The sequence below is a fragment of the Dendrobates tinctorius genome, unplaced genomic scaffold (genome assembly GCF_039654945.1).
Source record: "Dendrobates tinctorius isolate UK_male_01 unplaced genomic scaffold, ASM3965494v1 ptg000257l, whole genome shotgun sequence".
Taxonomy (NCBI): domain Eukaryota; kingdom Metazoa; phylum Chordata; class Amphibia; order Anura; family Dendrobatidae; genus Dendrobates; species Dendrobates tinctorius.
In genome coordinates, this window is record NW_027361924.1 from 4153919 (window position 1) to 4175245 (window position 21327).

Here is a 21327-nt window from a genome sequence, read left to right on the forward strand (position 1 = left end):
AGTGCATAACCCTTGGCCCCTCGCACCCTCTCCAGCTAGTGCATAACCCTTGGCCCCTCGCACCCTCTCCAGCTAGTGTATAACCCTCAGTCCCTCTCCCGCTGATGTATAACCCTCGGCCCCTCGCACCCTCTCCAGCTAGTGTATAACCCTCTGCCCCTCGCACCCTCTCCAGCTAGTGTATAACCCTCGGCCCCTCGCACCCTCTCCAGCTAGTGTATAACCCTCGGCCCCTCGCACCCTCTCCAGCTAGTGTATAACCCTCGGCCCCTCGCACCCTCTCCAGCTAGTGTATAACCCTCGGCCCCTCGCACCCTCTCCAGCTAGTGTATAACCCTCGGCCCCTCGCACCCTCTCCAGCTAGTGTATAACCCTCGGCCCCTCGCACCCTCTCCAGCTAGTGTATAACCCTCGGCCCCTCGCACCCTCTCCAGCTAGTGTATAACCCTCGGCCCCTCGCACCCCCTCCAGCTAGTGTATAACCCTTGGCCCCTCGCACCCTCTCCAGCTAGTGTATAACCCTTGGCCCCTCGCACCCTCTCCAGCTAGTGTATAACCCTCAGTCCCTCTCCCGCTGATGTATAACCCTCGGCCCCTCGCACCCTCTCCAGCTAGTGTATAACCCTCAGTCCCTCTCCCGCTGATGTATAACCCTCGGCCCCTCGCACCCTCTCCAGCTAGTGTATAACCCTCAGTCCCTCTCCCGCTGATGTATAACCCTCGGCCCCTCGCACCCTCTCCAGCTAGTGTATAACCCTCAGTCCCTCTCCCGCTGATGTATAACCCTCGGCCCCTCGCACCCTCTCCAGCTAGTGTATAATCCTCGGCCCCTCGGTCCCTCTCCCGCTGATGTATAACCCTCGGCCCCTCGCACCCTCTCCAGCTAGTGTATAACCCTCGGCCCCTCGCACCCTCTCCAGCTAGTGTATAACCCTCGGCCCCTCGCACCCTCTCCAGCTAGTGTATAACCCTTGGCCCCTCGCACCCTCTCCAGCTAGTGTATAACCCTCAGTCCCTCTCCCGCTGATGTATAACCCTCAGTCCCTCTCCCGCTGATGTATAACCCTCGGCCCCTCGCACCCTCTCCAGCTAGTGTATAACCCTCAGTCCCTCTCCCGCTGATGTATAACCCTCGGCCCCTCGCACCCTCTCCAGCTAGTGTATAACCCTCAGTCCCTCTCCCGCTGATGTATAACCCTCGGCCCCTCGCACCCTCTCCAGCTAGTGTATAATCCTCGGCCCCTCGGTCCCTCTCCCGCTGATGTATAACCCTCGGCCCCTCGCACCCTCTCCAGCTAGTGTATAACCCTCAGTCCCTCTCCCGCTGATGTATAACCCTCGGCCCCTCGCACCCTCTCCAGCTAGTGTATAACCCTCAGTCCCTCTCCCGCTGATGTATAACCCTCGGCCCCTCGCACCCTCTCCAGCTAGTGTATAATCCTCGGCCCCTCGGTCCCTCTCCCGCTGATGTATAACCCTCGGCCCCTCGCACCCTCTCCAGCTAGTGTATAATCCTCGGCCCCTCGGTCCCTCTCCCGCTAGTGTATAACCCTCGGCCCCTCGCACCCTCTCCAGCTAGTGTATAACCCTCGGCCCCTCGCACCCTCTCCAGCTAGTGTATAACCCTCGGCCCCTCGCACCCTCTCCAGCTAGTGTATAACCCTCGGCCCCTCGCACCCTCTCCAGCTAGTGTATAACCCTCGGCCCCTCGCACCCTCTCCAGCTAGTGTATAACCCTCGGCCCCTCGCACCCTCTCCAGCTAGTGTATAACCCTCGGCCCCTCGCACCCTCTCCAGCTAGTGTATAACCCTCGGCCCCTCGCACCCTCTCCAGCTAGTGTATAACCCTCGGCCCCTCGCACCCTCTCCAGCTAGTGTATAACCCTCGGCCCCTCGCACCCTCTCCAGCTAGTGTATAACCCTCGGCCCCTCGCACCCTCTCCAGCTAGTGTATAACCCTCGGCCCCTCGCACCCTCTCCAGCTAGTGTATAACCCTCGGCCCCTCGCACCCTCTCCAGCTAGTGTATAACCCTCGGCCCCTCGCACCCTCTCCAGCTAGTGTATAACCCTCGGCCCCTCGCACCCTCTCCAGCTAGTGTATAACCCTCGGCCCCTCGCACCCTCTCCAGCTAGTGTATAACCCTCGGCCCCTCGCACCCTCTCCAGCTAGTGTATAACCCTCGGCCCCTCGCACCCTCTCCAGCTAGTGTATAACCCTCGGCCCCTCGCACCCTCTCCAGCTAGTGTATAACCCTCGGCCCCTCGCACCCTCTCCAGCTAGTGTATAACCCTCGGCCCCTCGCACCCTCTCCAGCTAGTGTATAACCCTCGGCCCCTCGCACCCTCTCCAGCTAGTGTATAACCCTCGGCCCCTCGCACCCTCTCCAGCTAGTGTATAACCCTCGGCCCCTCGCACCCTCTCCAGCTAGTGTATAACCCTCGGCCCCTCGCACCCTCTCCAGCTAGTGTATAACCCTCGGCCCCTCGCACCCTCTCCAGCTAGTGTATAACCCTCGGCCCCTCGCACCCTCTCCAGCTAGTGTATAACCCTCGGCCCCTCGCACCCTCTCCAGCTAGTGTATAACCCTCGGCCCCTCGCACCCTCTCCAGCTAGTGTATAACCCTCGGCCCCTCGCACCCTCTCCAGCTAGTGTATAACCCTCGGCCCCTCGCACCCTCTCCAGCTAGTGTATAACCCTCGGCCCCTCGCACCCTCTCCAGCTAGTGTATAACCCTCGGCCCCTCGCACCCTCTCCAGCTAGTGTATAACCCTCGGCCCCTCGCACCCTCTCCAGCTAGTGTATAACCCTCGGCCCCTCGCACCCTCTCCAGCTAGTGTATAACCCTCGGCCCCTCGCACCCTCTCCAGCTAGTGTATAACCCTCGGCCCCTCGCACCCTCTCCAGCTAGTGTATAACCCTCGGCCCCTCGCACCCTCTCCAGCTAGTGTATAACCCTCGGCCCCTCGCACCCTCTCCAGCTAGTGTATAACCCTCGGCCCCTCGCACCCTCTCCAGCTAGTGTATAACCCTCGGCCCCTCGCACCCTCTCCAGCTAGTGTATAACCCTCGGCCCCTCGCACCCTCTCCAGCTAGTGTATAACCCTCGGCCCCTCGCACCCTCTCCAGCTAGTGTATAACCCTCAGTCCCTCTCCCGCTGATGTATAACCCTCGGCCCCTCACATTCTCTCCCGCTAGTGTATAATAGTGTATAACCAGGGCTATCGAGTCGGAGTCGTGGAAGATGAGCCCATTTTGGTGGAGCCGTGTCATGGAAATTTAGGAGTTTGAGTCGGAGGTTTGGCTTAGGCTGGTTTCACATTTGCGTTAAAACAACGCTGCGCCCTGCGTCGTTAAGCCCCGCCCCGAGCCGGCTCCCTGCCCGCCCCATCCGGGATCACCGCCTACTTTCGTATTTGCACGCATGCGATCGGCGCACCCTATCTTTAGCATAGGGTGCGCAGATTATGCGCTGCCAGTGTGAAAGTAGCGTGCTGCGCACTTTTTGCAGCATGTTGCATTTCGGCGCGCACGGCGCACCGTCAAAAGAGCGCAGCACGCTACTTTCACACTGGCAGCGCATGATCTGCGCACCCTATGCTAAAGATAGGGTGCGCCGATCGCATGCGTGCAAATGCGAAAGTAGGCGGTGATCCCGGATGGGGCGGGCAGGGAGCCGGCTCGGGGCGGGGCTTAACGACGCAGGGCGCAGCGTTGTTTTAACGCAAATGTGAAACCAGCCTTACCGACTCCACAGCCCTGTGTATAACCCTCAGCCCCTTGCACCCTCACCCGCTGGTGTAGAACCCCTCCTGCCCCTTGCAACATCCCCCGCTGGTGAATAACACCCAACCCGGAATATAACCTCCGGCTCTACGTACTCATCCCCGTTGTATAACCTCTGGCCTCTCGCAGCCACCCCTGCCAGTGAAGAGCCCCCGTCCCGGTGTATAAACCTCCGGCTCCTCGTTACTCCCCCCATTGTATAACCTCTAGCCCCTCACACCCTCCCCCGCCGGTGTATAACCCCCAGCCCCTCACACGCCAGTGTATAACCTCCCTGCCCCACGCAACCTCCCATGCCGGTGAATAACCCCCCATGCCGGTGAATAACCCCCCACCCGGCGTATAACCTCCAGCTACATGCACCCTTCCCTGTTGTATAATCTCTGGCCTCTCGTAGCCATTCCCGACAGTGGCTAACCCCCGAGCCGGCATATAACCTTTGGCCCCGCTTGCCGACGATTAACCCCCAGCACCTTGCACCCTCCTCCTTTGTATAACCTCTGGCCACCAGCGCCCTGGTGTATAACATGATGCACAGTGTGGTGGAAGAGGGATTTAATTGAAGGTCAGAAAAAGCCATGCATTAGGGATGTGGAAGGGGCACGATCTGGAGAAAAGCACCATCAAATCAGAATTAAAAAAAAATAATGAAAAAAAGATGGGGGGGGGGGGGGGATATCTATTTCTTCACATTTGCTGCTGTCTCCTTTTTGCTAAAAAGCAATACAAAAAAAAACCCCTCCCGGGGGCAGAGCAGCGATGGATGGGAGCCGGAGAGATTAGTGCAGATGTTGAGGCCACGCAGCCACAACATCCCAGAGCGCCGGAGGCCATGCTATCATCAAGGTCACAGGGCCCGAGGCCCGATTATCAGAGTTCATATCACACGACTCGGGCACGTCCTGCAGGAGAAATGAAGAGCGACGGGCCGGAGGAGAAGCGCGGATTAATGTTCATTAACTAATGAAGCCGGCCATCAGCCTCATTATAGAAATTATAAATAACCAGCAGACAGCTGCTCATTAGGTGATGCCGGGACACGGGGAGCTCAGCGCCATTGCATATTGATTACACTCAGCAGGACGGTCTCATATGACCTTCCATTCACACCTTTGGATGAAGCCTGACAGTGCTACCGTTATGTGTACACAGCTCCTATGCAGGGCTATGTGCTCCGTCAAATGACACCCTGTATGTGCCCTGTGTTGCCAGGATAGACAACCTACAGACAGGAGAAGAGGAGGAAAATTGAAGACAGGAGCACATGATTAGACATTATATTTAGTCTCATCCTGTGTAAGTGTATATACAGTGGATGAAATAAGGATTGAACACTTCATCAATTTTCAAAGTAACTATTTCTAAAGATGTTATTGACATGAGATTCTGGTCAGAATTTCATGTCAGTAGCATCTTTAGAAATATACGTACTTAGAAACTTGGGGATGTGATCAATACTTATTTCACTGGGATCTCAGATTACACAGCTGCACAGTGGGTGTGAGCCATGGGTGAAGAAAGGGGGGCCGCAGGAGCTGACAGGCAAAAGTCTCCTCTGTAGTTTAGAGAATGGAAGATTCTGGAATGTTCCAAGGAAGTCATATCTTACTTTATCATTACAGACATAATCTATGGAGCATCTTATGGGGGCAGCATATAGGGGCATAATATATGCAGCATCTTATGGAGCAGCATATGGGGCAAAATATATGGAGCATCTTATGGGGCCATAACCTTTATGGAGCATCTTATGGGGCATATTATTCTATGGAGCATCTTATGGGGCCATTATTAACCTTTGTGCAGCATTACATGGGATGTATTTTGTATGGAGCATCTTATGGGGCCCATCATGAACTGTATGGAGCATTATATGGGGCTCCTGATTCAATATGGATATTCAAAAACATTTAACCTACTGATGTCTCAATTTATTTTACTTTTATTGGTATCTAGCTTTATTTTTGAAATTTACCAGTAGCTGCTGCATTTTCCACCCCACCCTAGGCTTATATACTCGAGTCAATAAGTTTTCCCAGTTTTTTGTGGCAAAATTATGGGGGGGTTAGCTTATATTCGGGTCGGCTTATACACGAGTATATACGGTACCTTGTGTCTTATTGCTGTTCTCAGTCTCGCCATGGTGTATAACCGGTGACATTAAATTATCTTTCACAACCTCACCTTTGTGACAGAATTTGTGTGTTCCTCACCAAGTTTTTAGCCTCCTACACAGCTGTTTTTGTTTCAGTAAATGACTTGCATTTTGATAATTGATAAAAATATGAACTATTTTCTAAAGTTTCCTTAAATCGCATTTTTTTTTTGTTTTGTTTTTTTTTTACACACACACAGCACTTTATTTCAGGGGTTAATTCTTTGAATATTGTGAAATTACATAATATAGTGTGTCACAGAAAACAATAACATCCATAACACAACTCCAGTGAGGGACCATTCACCACACTCCTCTCTCTCACAGACTTTCAAAGGAAAAAGAGTTTACATTCTAAACCTCCTTGAAGCAGAATTGCACAGTGTACGGAAAGAGAGAAAATAATGTGTAGCTGAGAAGCGACAACACATATTAAAACTCCTTTTGAAGCCCAGACTCCCTGGTGTGGACAGGTTGTTAAAACCAGTATATTTGCTGGAAATGGAGTCTGTCTGATTAAGGGAGGAGCATTAGGCTCTGCTAGAGGATGTACTGCTATGATGAAAGAACTTTCCCTAGGTTGTGTGTTTACGATGGAAAGTTATGAATATTGAGGTTTGTATAGATCCAATATTGCTGGGATTTATGTTTTTAACTTTGGGACTAACTGACAAAAAATATGCACATTTTTTCATAACTGTGACACATTCCTATAAGCACCAAATCAATAGTGGCCAGATCGCTGACATTACCCAGGCCATGTTTCTTCTCCATCAAAAGGTAAAATCCCAATAAGTATGGCGGCGATATCGAACTCCTGTAATCGTCAGGGGTGAGGATATTATAAATGTTAGGAATATCAATTTTCGAAAACGGAAACCACATCCCAGGACCAGCCCTGTTGTGAAACATCAATGGGAGGTGTGTGGGTATAACTTAGGTGCTGATAAAAAGACAAGGTAAATTATGATCTGTGCTTCATGCAGATAGATACACATCAGTGTATGCATGATTCCCATTCACTGGAAATTTCCAATCAAAGTACTCTCCATTGCTAGCTGAGCCATTTCTATGACAAGAATAGAAGGTTATTTTGCCTCTTTTATTTTACTTAACTGTATATGCTGCACTATTTTGTCCCGTTTGTAAAATTTTTAGTATATGTTTTTTTTTTCTATAAACACTTCCCATCGTTCTGTATTAAATAGAAAATGTAATAGTTCTGTTTCTTTTGTTCTGTCAGCCGCACCACAGAAGCCATACGCTACCAGAACCAGGTGTCTGATTGGCCTGTAAAAAACTATTGGTGTGGTGGCAGCGGGTATTCTTTGGTTATCGTGGAGTTAGTCACTGTACCAGGGTGTGTATATATGTTATAGAGGGTTGTTCTTGATGAAAATATAACAACGTGGTGGGTTCAGCGTGACCCAACCCAGGCTGTGATCTTTGACAATTGGTGGCAGCGTTGGGATCTACGTGATCTCTCCAGTATCACGGACATATTGCAATGCCAAGTTAACGGATTACATGCTGGATTAAAGAAATCTTGCACAAAATCCTACAGAAACTACTGCCAAATCTGTCAAAACCGCTACATAGGATTCATATTGCTCAGCAAGGACATGAACACAGGAAAACGGGCAACGACTGCACCCTTACCTCTGTTGGGTTCCTGGTACACCTGGACCTTGCCGAGCTCAATCCCAAGGCGTCTGCAAAAGTTAAAGAAAACCCAGGTGAGAGATCCATGCCAAGAGGTCACCCAGAGCAATCTGATGCCATACTGTATAATAACAGGAATCAATTCTATTCCAGCCACAGGACACAAGGGAATTGCTTATAAAGCAATTCCTTATTAAACGTCAAGTGTCTACAGAGTACACAAGCAAGGAAGTCTCGTCTGTAGGAAATTCCTGACGCGTTTCTCTGCAGCACGACTGCATATTCTGGAAGCCATCGGAGGTGAACGAGATGATGTCTGATGTATTTGTGTGTCAGGTGGAGACAGTAATTCCTGCTCCGTAATGAAAAGTTTCCAAACACACTCATTCCGGTTAACAAGAGGCAACGTATGGGAGAAGAGGGAGATGGAGCCAAACGTAGAAGGAAAATGTAATCAAGCTGAAGGTCAGACAGAATGACGGGACATGACGTCCCACCAGCCGCATACGTACTCTCCAATCTTCTTGGCCAGCTCGATGCAGGACGCATTGGAGTTGGCAGAAAAAAGCACCAGGCCACCCTTGGTAACGTTCATCTTGGGAGAGGACGGCTGTCACATGCAAACAGCAGGACCGAATGTCCTCCTGCAAGAGAGAACAAGACGGATTTATAGAAAAGAGGAACTCACAACCGATTATACAGAAGAGAAAACATTATATACATTATAGTAGTTATATTCTTGTACATAGGAGCAGTATTATAGTAGTTATATTCTTGTACATAGGAGCAGTATTATAGTAGTTATATTCTTGTACATAGGGGCCAGTATTATAGTAGTTATATTCTTGTACATAGGAGCAGTATTATAGTAGTTATATTCTTGTACATAAGAGGCAGTATTATAGTAGTTATATTCTTGCACATAGGGGGCAGTATTATAGTAGTTATATTCTTGCACATAGGGGGCAGTATTATAGTAGTTATATTCTTGCACATAGGAGCAGTATTATAGTAGTTATATTCTTGCACATGGGGGTAGTATTATAGTAGTTATATTCTTGTACATAGGAGCAGTATTATAGTAGTTATATTCTTGTACATAGGAGGCAGTATTATAGTAGTTATATTCTTGCACATAGGGGGCAGTATTATAGTAGTTATATTCTTGCACATAGGGGGCTGTATTATAGTAGTTATATTCTTGTACATAGGAGCAGTATTATAGTAGTTATATTCTTGTACATAGGGGCAGTATTATAGTAGTTATATTCTTGTACATAGGGGCAGTATTATAGTAGTTATATTCTTGTACATAGGGGGCAGTATTATAGTAGTTATATTCTTGTACATGGGGGTAGTATTATAGTAGTTATATTCTTGTACATAGGGGCAGTATTATAGTAGTTATATTCTTGTACATAGGAAGCAGTATTATAGTTATATTCTTGTACATAGGAAGCAGTATTATAGTAGTTATATTCTTGTACATAGGAGTAGTATTATAGTAGTTATATTCTTGTACATAGGGGCAGTATTATAGTAGTTATATTCTTGTACATAGGGAGCAGTATTATAGTAGTTATATTCTTGTACATAGGGGCAGCATTATAGTAGTTATATTTTCCTATAAGGCGAAAAGAAAGCTCCTTTCTATTTCAATGTAATCTGAAACAAAGAAGATGAAAATCATAAGATGTGATGCTATATTGCAGATCACCGTCTGGTAGTTAGATATCTGCTCTACAGTCCGTGCGTCACATAAAGGGTTAGTTAAATACTCATAGGGAAAATAAACAGATCACAGCATCTGTAAATAATATCCTGCGGCTACACGTGGTACCAAGGTGATGAAATATCTGCCCTTGCCACGTGTATGTCGCTGTTACTTTCACCTGCAACACTTGTTTGTGTTAAATGACATATGTGCAAAGTTTTGGAAAAACTGGAACAAAAGGTGTGTGTGTGTGTGTGTGTGTGTGTGTGTGGGGGAGAGGAGGAGTCAATGATCCAATGGTGGTAATTAACCAACCAACTGTCAATAAGTATTGATATCTTAGACTACCATCATTGGGTTCATGTTATTGGAACTATTGATTCTTCTTGAGTGCAGCTCTGGGGTATAATACAGGATGTAACTCAGGATCAGTAATGTATGTACACAGTGACTGCACCAGCAGAATAGTGAGTGCAGCTCTGGGGTATAATACAGGATGTAACTCAGGATCAGTAATGTAATGCATGTACACAGTGACTGCACCAGCAGAATAGTGAGTGCAGCTCTGGAGTACAATACAGGATGTAACTCAGGATCCCTTTCACAGTACTGCAGTGACCGCTGTCAGACAATGATGGGATTATCTCCAGTCGTTATGACAGTTGTCACCCGTCTCCTACTTCAACACACCGCAGGAGATCTGTTTACAAATTGTCAAACATGTGATACACTGTAACATCAGTGCAGATTATCACTTTTCTTATAACCTCTGAGCACTTGTACAAAAATGATTGTAATGCAGGAAGAAAATGTGTGAATGTATGTGCAGCTTATAGTAAGGAGCAGAAGGTAGAGGACGAGGCTGCGGCCACCAAATCTTCCAGCATCAGCCGTTTACAAGAAGTGTGAACATGTGGAGACGTCCTGGTAGATGGCAGCGCTCCACTACGTGACTCTGCAGGCGCACACTGACACTACACAGACACCCCACACGGTCACCCCGTGGATATAAGCATGTGACTGTTAAGTGGAATCATCCTGTTACACATACAAAGGAACAAAGTGTATTCTGCGCCGGTCACATCCTCCTGCACGACAGAGAGGCAGAAACGTTCTTCTACAGAGCGGAAGTCGGTAGTAGCGCCTTTTCCTGTCCTGACCGCTGCTCCTACAGATGGAGGGGAGCAAAGGTCTGAAACATCATCGATGCTAATCAGTCTACAACTCCGGCACATTAAGGTTCACAGGCTGCAGGTGAAAAGACATTAAAGGAGGTCCTACCATTACTACGACCACAAGAACAGAGAGCATGTGCGACCGCTGCACCTTCCCTTAGAATGCTCACTACTGCTCCATTCGCACAGGGCACCATAATACCCCCAAGTGATCATACATTCGTTTTCTGTGCACAGGTAAATGATATTGATTATAGGACAACCCCTTTGATAATGCAGAACAAAATGGGGGTGGGAATGACATGACACGACTACCATAATACAGGGACAACCCAGCAGATCCCGTCTGAAAACTCCGTTGTCATGGATACAAAAAACAACAATTGAGAGTGTTTTATGAGGGGATATCCAAGAAGTATCATTTCTCCTTGCGGAGAATAACATGCTAAGCATGTCGAGGTGAGGAGACTTAAAGCCGCAATGCTCCTCTGGGAAATATGCTAATTATGCAAATTGTCTCTTCAGAGAAGAAGAGGACTAGAACTCTAGTGCCACCTATTGGAGGTAGCAATCCTAAAAGTCAATGTTGACCCTTTAACGAGCCTAGTTACATGACTTAGGATAAAAGCCAAGCCAGAATCTCCATTTGCAGACACTGTGTTTCGGGGTACTGCCCCTCATCAGTGCAAAGTGGGAGAAGATCTGGTTTGGCTGTGAGAGAGGCGTCTGACCGATATCCAAGAAGTATCATTTCTCCTTGCAGAGAATAACATGCTATGAGGGGATGTCAGGCAACAAATCCCTAAAAACGACTTGTCGTTATCTTAAAGAACATGTATCCTTTCCATAGTATAGATGAAAAACGTTTGATCGTTGGGGGTCCGTCTGCGGAGTCCACCACCGATTCCAAGACTGGGGGGTCCAAATTTGGTTGTACGGCTAGTGACAGTAGAGCTGTGGTCACTCATTACTTCATCTTTGGACCTTGGTTCTCATGATCGGTGGTTGTCCCAAAGAAGTGATGCAACTAAACATCAGCGAAAGAAAAACAAGTGCAATATTTGCAAATAATCAATGTGACCACAACAAATGTCCCTGATACAGGCAGGAAAGAAAACACTGCAGCGCTAACCATGCAGGACCCCAGAGGTCTAGGGGACAGATTACTCGTCATTCCTCGCAGATTGTTTTTCTCCAAGTTCTACCTCCAGCAAAGTTTACAGTAATCATTCAGCAAAAAGTGGTGAAAGCAACTGAGCGACACTAATGTGAATATAAAGTGTCAGCAGCCGGAGACCAGAGACAAACCGGTCCGGACAACCCTATTGTACGCCTGACAGCGGCGGCTACAGAAAGGCAGCAGGTGGAAAGAAGAAGCATTGTTGTGACCGGACCGAAGACGCTTTCTGAGAACAGAACCCTTAGAACAATTACAATTAAAAATAAGTAACCCCCCCCCCCATGTGGAAGCGAATTATCAGAGCAGGAGAGAACCGGCCCTCGCTGAACATAGCAGATTCGCACTGATAAGTGAAATACCAGGTTAATGTATGATCGGTCACCTTGGTCAAAGGGCCGGAAAAATATTGAGCAAACTGGAGACAAAGGAGGAGGGGAAAATTTTCACTATATACAGAAGTGGAATATTAAAAGAAAAGGATAAATACAGACAGAAAACTAATGTCTTCTGTGTGAGCAACATAAGGATTACTATGGCGTCGGCCACCAATGACACACAGGAAAAGCAGAGAGGAAGGAAACAATTCACAGCAAATCTCCACCCAAAGCGAAAAAATTACATCTGCTCATGAGCGGATCAGCGGAGGAAGGACACACGGGACGGAAATCAGGCGGAAGAAATCTGACTCGGATTTTGCAATAAATCTGTAAAAAAGACAATACCGTAGGAATTACTCATACACAGACACAATAACGAGCCGGTGACACAGCTGGATCTCAAAACACCACAGTTTAGAGGGGGAGACGGCCGTCAGCCCCCAGAGACAGAGAGCAGATTGACAAGACGTCATACACTGGAAGAGGAGGAAGCTGCCCACAAATATCAGCAGCCCACCTACCATCTACACATAGTAAAAAGTACAAAGCGAGGAGCACTGTAAATATCTTATATAGACCTCTATTGATCCGGAGTTACCTCCTTTATTAAACCCCAGAGCTGTACTCACTATTCTGCTGGTGCAGTCACTGTGTACATACATTACATTACTGATCCTGAGTTACAGCCTGTATTATACTCCAGAGCTGCACTCACTATTCTGCTGGTGCAGTCACTGTGTACATACATTACATTACTGATCCTGAGTAACATCCTGTATTATACTCCAGAGCTGCACTCACTATTCTGCTGGTGCAGTCACTGTGTACATACATTACATTACTGATCCTGAGTTACCTCCTGTATTATACTCCAGAGCTGCACTCACTATTCTGCTGGTGCAGTCACTGTGTACATACATTACATTACTGATCCTGAGTTACAGCCTGTATTATACCCCAGAGCTGCACTCACTATTCTGCTGGTGCAGTCACTGTGTACATAGATTACATTACTGATGCTGAGTAACATCCTGTATTATACTCCAGAGCTGCACTCACTATTCTGCTGGTGCAGTCTCTGTACATACCTTACATTACTGATCCTGAGTTACCTCCTGTATTATACTCCAGAGCTGCACTCACTATTCTGCTGGTGCAGTCACTGTGTACATACATTACATTACTGATCCTGAGTAACATCCTGTATTATACTCCAGAGCTGCACTCACTATTCTGCTGGTGCAGTCACTGTGTACATACATTACATTACTGATCCTGAGTTACCTCCTGTATTATACTCCAGAGCTGCACTCACTATTCTGCTGGTGCAGTCACTGTGTACATACATTACATTACTGATCCTGAGTTACAGCCTGTATTATACCCCAGAGCTGCACTCACTATTCTGCTGGTGCAGTCACTGTGTACATAGATTACATTACTGATGCTGAGTAACATCCTGTATTATACTCCAGAGCTGCACTCACTATTCTGCTGGTGCAGTCTCTGTACATACCTTACATTACTGATCCTGAGTTACCTCCTGTATTATACTCCAGAGCTGCACTCACTATTCTGCTGGTGCAGTCACTGTGTACATACATTACATTACTGATCCTGAGTAACATCCTGTATTATACTCCAGAGCTGCACTCACTATTCTGCTGGTGCAGTCACTGTGTACATACATTACATTACTGATCCTGAGTTACCTCCTGTATTATACTCCAGAGCTGCACTCACTATTCTGCTGGTGCAGTCACTGTGTACATACATTACATTACTGATCCTGAGTTACAGCCTGTATTATACCCCAGAGCTGCACTCACTATTCTGCTGGTGCAGTCACTGTGTACATAGATTACATTACTGATGCTGAGTAACATCCTGTATTATACTCCAGAGCTGCACTCACTATTCTGCTGGTGCAGTCTCTGTACATACCTTACATTACTGATCCTGAGTTACCTCCTGTATTATACCCCAGAGCTGCACTCACTATTCTGCTGGTGTAGTCACCAGGGCTGTGGAGTCGGTAAGCCAAACATGCGACTCCGACTCCAACTCCGATTCCGACTCCACGACTCCGACTCCCACACATATTGCTTATATTTAAGTGAAAAATTTATTGTAGTACAATGTGAACATCAGACATTTAATCATTTCTATGATCCAAAAATCAAGATATTTAGGTAGAACATAATATCTATTTATTGGAATTCAACTTTAGAACACAAAAAAAACTGTAATAAATTGTAAATATGTAATACACTGTATAATATCGATTACATATATACAGTACAGACCAAAAGTTTGGACACACCTTCTCATTCAAAAAGTTTTCTTTATTTTCATGACTATGAAAATTGTACATTCACTCTGAAGGCATCAAAACTATGAATTACATGTGGAATTATATAATTAAAAAAAAAGTGTGAAACAACTGAAAATATGTCTTATATTCTAGGTTCTTCAAAGTAGCCACCTTTTGCTTTGATTACTGCTTTGCACACTCTTGGCATTCTCTTGATGAGTTTCAAGAGGTAGTCACCAGAAATGGTCTTCCAACAGTCTTGAAGGAGTTCCCAGAGATGCTTAGCACTTGTTGGCCCTTTTGCCTTCACTCTGCGGTCCAGCTCACCCCAAACCATCTAGATTGGGTTCAGGTCTGGTGACTGTGGAGGCCAGGTCATCTGGCGTAGCACCCCATCACTCTCCTTCTTGGTCAAATAGCCCTTACACAGCCTGGAGGTGTGTTTGGGGTCATTGTCCTGTTGAAAAATAATTGATGGTCCAACTAAACGCAAACCGGATGGAATAGCATGCCGCTGCAAGATGCTGTGGTAGCCATGCTGGTTCAGTATGCCTTCAATTTTGAATAAATCCCCAACAGTGTCACCAGCAAAGCACCCCCACACCATCAAACCTCCTCCTCCATGCTTCACGGTGGGAACCAGGCATGTAGAGTCCATCCATTCACCTTTTCTGCGTTGCACAAAGACACGGTGGTTGGAACCAAAGATCTCAAATTTGGACTCATCAGACCAAAGCACAGATTTCCACTGGTCTAATGTCCATTCCTTGTGTTCTTTAGCCCAAACAAGTCTCTTCTGCTTGTTGCCTGTCCTTAGCAGTGGTTTCCTAGCAGCTATTTTACCATGAAGGCCTGCTGCACAAAGTCTCCTCTTAAGGGTATGTGCACACAGAGTTTTTTGTCTCTGCGGATTTTGTAGAGAAAACCGCAGGTAGATCAGCAGGACAAAGACCTGCGGTTTATCTGCGGTTTTGCCCTGCGGTTTTACACCTCATAATGGATGAGGTGTAAAACTGCAGCGTTTCTGCACCAAACAATTGACATGCTGCGTTTTGAAAACCGCAGCAAAACCGCGCGGAAAAAAAACGCAGCATGTGCACAGCTTTTTTTTATTTCCATAGGAAATAAAGGTATTGTACAACGCAGCAGAATCTGCTGCGTTTCTGCAGAGCCAAAAACACTGCGGAAACGCAGCAGAAACTACACAGAGTGCACATACCCTAACAGTTGTAGAGATGTGTCTGCTGCTAGAACTCTGTGTGGCATTGACCTGGTCTCTAATCTGAGCTGCTGTTAACCTGCGATTTCTGAGGCTGGTGACCTGGATGAACTTATCCTCCGCAGCAGAGGTGACTCTTGGTCTTCCTTTCCTGGGGCGGTCCTCATGTGAGACAGTTTCTTTGTGGCGCTTGATGGTTTTTGCCACTGCACTTGGGGACAGTTTCAAAGTTTTCCCAATTTTTCGAACTGACTGACCTTCATTTCTTAAAGTAATGATGGCCACTCGTTTTTCTTTACTTAGCTGCTTTTTTCTTGCCATAATACAAATTCTAACAGTCTATTTAGTAGGACTATCAGCTGTGTATCCACCAAACTTCGGCACAACACAACTGATGGTCCCAACCCCATTTATAAGGCAAAAAATCCCACTTATTAGACCTGACAGGGCACACCTGTGAAGTGAAAACCATTTCCGGTGACTACCTCTTGAAGCTCATCAAGAGAATGCCAAGAGTGTGCAAAGAAGTAATCAAAGCAAAAGGTGGCTACTTTGAAGAACCTAGAATATAAGACATATTTTCAGTTGTTTCACACTTTTTTGCTAATTATAAAATTCCACATGTGTTAATTCACAGTCTTGGTGCCTTCAGAGTGAATCTACAATTTTCATAGTCATGAAAATAAAGAAAACTCTTTGAATGAGGTGTGTCCAAACTTTTGGTCTGTACTATATATAATATATATATATATATATATATATATATATATATATATACACACACATATACACACACACATACATACACACACACTATGACTTATCTCAGCTAAGCCAAACCCTAGATCCTCAGGCTACATTCACACTATGGGCGTAGCCAGGATCAAACCTGGGGGGGGGGGGGGGGCAGAACCTCATGCTGTTCCGCAGAATTTCATACTGCACACCTCAGCTGCTGCAGAACCTCATACTGCACACCTCAGCTGCTGCAGAACCTCATACTGCACACCCCTACCCTTGAAAATAAAGCCTGCACCTTAGGTAGATGTGGTGGTGAATGCAATCTATTTATTCCAACTATCAATTAATGTTGATGTGTTACTGAAAACGAGCAATGCCTGTCCTGGGCGTCCTTTTGGGCAGCTATGAGGTGTCCCTGACTGGTGCTAAAAAAAAAGGAGTGTTAGTCTGTGTGCTACGAGGCTTTCATTCTTTTTGGTACAGATATGATATGGATACAGATATGGATAAATGGATATATAGATAGCAAAAGCAGATTAGAAATCTGCTCTATTGAAAACATTATCTATGAGCTCAAAAACCTTTCAGGTCATGCAGTTTTTTTAAAAAGCTGATCTGCTTTTGCAACTGAAAAACATTCTCAAAATACGCAGGAAAAACGCTGTGTGTGAATGTAGCCTTAGATCAGGAATAGAACAGTCATTTATAGGACATTTCATAACTTTCCCAAATTCCTATGAAAAAATATTCAGTATATTCTGCATTGAACTACTGTACCCAATTTATTATATATTTTAGGAGTCGGAGTTGGTCCATTTTATACCGACTCCAACTCCACCAAAATGAGCACCGACTCCGACCACAGCCCTGGTAGTCACTTTGTACATACATTACTGATCCTGACTTACCGCCTGTATTATACCCCAGAGCTGCACTCACTATTCTGCTAGTGCAGTCACTGTGTACATACATTACTGATCCGGAGTTACCTCCTGTATTATACTCCAGAGCTGCACTCACTATTCTGCTGGTGCAGTCACTGTGTACATACATTATATTACTGATCCTGAGTTACCTCCTGTATTATACCCCAGAGCTGCACTCACTATTCTGCTGGTGCAGTCACTGTGTACATACATTACATTACTGATCCTGAGTTACCTCCTGTATTATACCCCAGAGCTGCACTCACTATTCTGCTGGTGCAGTCACTGTGTACATTACATTACTGATCCTGAGTTACATCATGCATTATACTCCAGAGCTGCACTCACTATTCTGCTGGTGCAGTCACTGTGTACATACATTACATTACTGATCCTGAGTTACATCATACATTATACTCAAGAGCTGCACTCACTATTCTGCTGGTGCAGTCACTGTGTACATACATTACTGATCCCGAGTTACCTCCTGTATTATACTCCAGAGCTGCACTCACCATTCTGCTGGTGCAGTCACTGTGTACATACATTACATTACTGATCCCGAGTTACCTCCTGTATTAAACCCAGAGCTGCACTCACTATTCTGCTGGTGCAGTCACTGTGTACATACATTACTGATCCTGAGTTACATCCTGTATTATACTCCAGAGCTGCACTCACTATTCTGCTGGTGCAGTCACTGTGTACTTACATTACATTACTGATCCTGAGTTACATCCTGTATTATACTCCAGAGCTGCACTCACTGTGTACCTACATTACCATATTACTTGGTCCTGGCTGATCATCCCCGGCTTATTTTCAGTCTGATCTCGGGATGGGTCTTAGGGTAGGAGCAGCTGCAGCACATCAGACATCCTCCTGAATAATACATTTGTATCCTGATGTCAGACTATGACACAAGGATGAAACGCGAGCTATAAAGAGGGTTTGCAAAGAAAATATTGAAATCACCTGTCAGACAAACAAATCTCTACAGAAGTGCTGGTCGTGTACAGGAAAGGCAGGGGTCTGGGCTACAGCCACAGAGACGGGACCTATCATTACACTGTAGGCAGTCTGGACTCTGAGACATCGGAGCACAGACTAGCACTCTAGAGCTCAGCAGCGCCCGGCATCCGATGTGACACGCACTGCATTTCCTGTGGTACATTACGTACCATGGAAAAAAAACGTGACATGTTCCGACAGAAACAACAAAATTGAGGCCCAAGTGTCAGTAATGAACCTTCTGGTCCATGAATAGAAAACCAGGACCGACGAGCGAAATGATATATACACAAACAGGGAGGAAGGAGAGGGGGCCGGAAGATGGTTTATTTTGCAATATTTGTAGTCTCCGTTCACTTGGAGATTGTCCAAAACAGGAACAGAAAACAAAAAAGAAAAAAAAAAAAAAAAAAAATCACAGAAGGAAGCAGAAAATAACACGAGGTCCATTGTACAGGGCGAGGGGAGGTCAGAGTCAAAAATATACAATAAATACAGAACAGGATGAGCCAGAGACGTGTGCTCTACAGCACAAGAAGTCACATGGACACCAGCAGAATAGTGAGTGCAGCTCTGGAGTATAATACAGGATGTAACTCAGGATCAGTAATGTAATGTATGTACACAGTGACTGCACCAGCAGAATAGTGAGTGCAGCTATGGGGTATAATACAGGATGTAACTCAGGATCAGTAATGTAATGTATGTACACAGTGACTGCACCAGCAGAATAGTGAGTGCAGCTCTGGAGTATAATACAGGATGCTCCTGTTCCCGGGGCCCCTCTGTCCCGCTGTGTGAAACCCGCTACCCACCCCGGCTCGGGCCCTGTGGTGGGTCCGCAGCGAGGGAGCGGGGAGAGAGATGACTGTTGTGACCTGACTGTCGCATCTGGTGACAGTTCAGACCAGGGAAGTGACATGGAGGTCGGTGCTGGTTGTGGTCTTGGTGGTGGTGTCCAGGCTCAGCCCTCGGTGGCAGGGGGGGCTGGTCTGGCACCAGGTAAAGTTGGTACAGCCAGGGCCGCACCTCCGGCGGCGAGTGCTGGGGCTTCTGGACCCCCACGTACGGATCCGCTAAGTCTGGATCGCTAGTGGGGGTCCAGAAGCCTAGGAAGGGTGAACAGAACACCAAGCAGCAGCTGAGGCAGTGCAAAGTGCTGGTCGCTCCCATGTCGGCGCCTGTGGTGAAAGCGGGGTCTCCGGCACGTCGACCCAAAAAGGGGTCCGTGCAGGGGGCTCCGCCGCCGCTAGGCGACGAAGGGGAGTGGCCGGCCTTGCCTGACTCAAGTGGTGGACATAGGGTGGCGGCGGTGGTCCGTGAGGGGGGCGTGGCCTCCCCGAGTGTTGCCCGGCCTGCAAAGGCTGCGGCATGCGCGGGGGGGGGGGGGCGTGTCCTCCTCGGCCGTCGTCCCACCCGCTGCGTCCGTGTTACCCGGGGGGGGGGGGGGGGGCGTGGCCTCGCAAGGGGTCACTGCTCTGCCCGTGGTGGCCTTGACTGGTCGCGTCACCCGAGGGGCCGCGGCTCTGCCTGGGGTGGCTGCGACCGGCGGGGGGGGGGGTGGGGGTTTCGCGGCCACCCACCCTTCCAAGTAATGCTGTGCTGCCCCCAAAAGCTGGTGGGGAGTTGTCGGGGTTCCCGGTCCACCTACCTTCATCTGAGGGTGCGGGGACTCTGGCGCTCCCTGGCAAGCCGGCGGCGGGGGTGAAGAAAAGTGCAGGGCAGGGAGTGGTGCCAGTGGCCGTCCCTGCCCAGAGTAATGAAAGCTCAGCAAAAGAAAAAAAAAAAAATGGAGCTGAAACCAGGAGCTGCTGTTGCTCCTAGGCCCAGCCAGGGCAGTGTGCAGGATGTCATCAGCACTGAGGCATTTAAAGGGGCAGCGGCGCTCCTGGACAGGAGCTGGAGTAGCTCCCAGCAAGAGAGCTCGGGGCCCCCAGCAGGCAAAGAGAGGAACTGCACTGGTTCAGGAAAAGTAAATAATGTAAATAATATTGCTATGTACACCAATTGTTCGAGTGAGAACGAAAGCGGAGTGGACATATTTAAGGAGATGTTTGCTGAAGTGAATGGTGATATGAGTGACATGGATGAGGGAGTGAGTGCTAGTGTGAATTTGGGTGAAAGTGCTGGAGTGAATGCTGGGGTGAAAGCAAATAATAGAAGAGTGAATGGGAGAGTGACTGGGAGGACGAATGAGGGTGCTGGCACAAGTGGTGGGATTTCCTCGCCTCCGGGCTCCAGGGACGGCGTTTCGCACTGCCGTTTCCTGGAGGCTCTCAAAAGGGGAGATAGATCAATAGTGGTAGAGGGGAGGACAGTGGACTTGTCTTTCTGGATAGAGAGACACGGCTTTGCTGCCTTCCAAAATCAAAGGGAGGGAGGGACTGTTTGGTCTCTCCCCACAGCCGGGCAGGGGCCGCCAAGAAGGAATGTGGTCCGTCTTAGGTGGGGGGGGGCAGTGAAGCTTTCCCACCTAGGAGCAAGGTAGTGGAGCTCCTCCTTAAGATGAGCTTTGGGGCGAATGACATCTTTGCCCTGATACATCCTTCGGCGTCCAGCTTCTTCGACATCAGCTTTGTGCGGCCAGAGGGGCTTGAGCTCTTCTGGTCGAATTACGAGCTGGTGCGAGAAGAGCCCGGATGGCGAGACTTCGTGGCTCAAGCGGTGTCTCGCCAAAATTCCGTCAAGCGAGTGACCATGGTTACATGTAATGAGTCACTCGCAGGCGTGGACATCATGACGTGGCTTTCCCGTTACGGGGAGGTCACCGAGGTCCCAAAAAAGAACAGGGACGAGTTCGGCATCTGGTCGGGGGGGGGGGGGGCTGGACCTTCATGGTCAAATTGAAGGTTTCCAGCGGCACGGTCACCCACATCCCTTCCTCTGCGTTCCTGGGAAGGGACAGGATCCTGGTCTTCTACCAGGGGCAATCGAAGGTCTGCCAGAAGTGCGGCGACCCCACCCACTTCAGCGCCAACTGCAAGGTGTAGAAGTGCGCATTGTGTGATGGGGTGGGTCACCTGGCCGCCTTGTGTAAGGATACTCGGTGCCACCTGTGTGGTGACC

General features: G+C 47.8%; 1 protein-coding gene across 2 annotated transcripts in view; it reads right to left on the reverse strand.

The window, feature by feature from the left end:
* The window catches only part of PRPSAP2 (phosphoribosyl pyrophosphate synthetase associated protein 2), a 65550-nt gene that overhangs the window by 24062 nt on the left and 20161 nt on the right, over positions 1–21327 (reverse strand). For both annotated transcript variants that reach the window (XM_073558474.1, XM_073558475.1), the window contains exons 2-3: positions 8117–8248; positions 7602–7654 (exon numbers count right to left, since the gene is read on the reverse strand). In XM_073558474.1, coding sequence (XP_073414575.1) covers positions 7602–7654; positions 8117–8199 — 136 coding nt within the window. In that variant the 5' untranslated portion in view covers positions 8200–8248. The remainder of the gene's footprint in view (positions 1–7601; positions 7655–8116; positions 8249–21327) is intronic.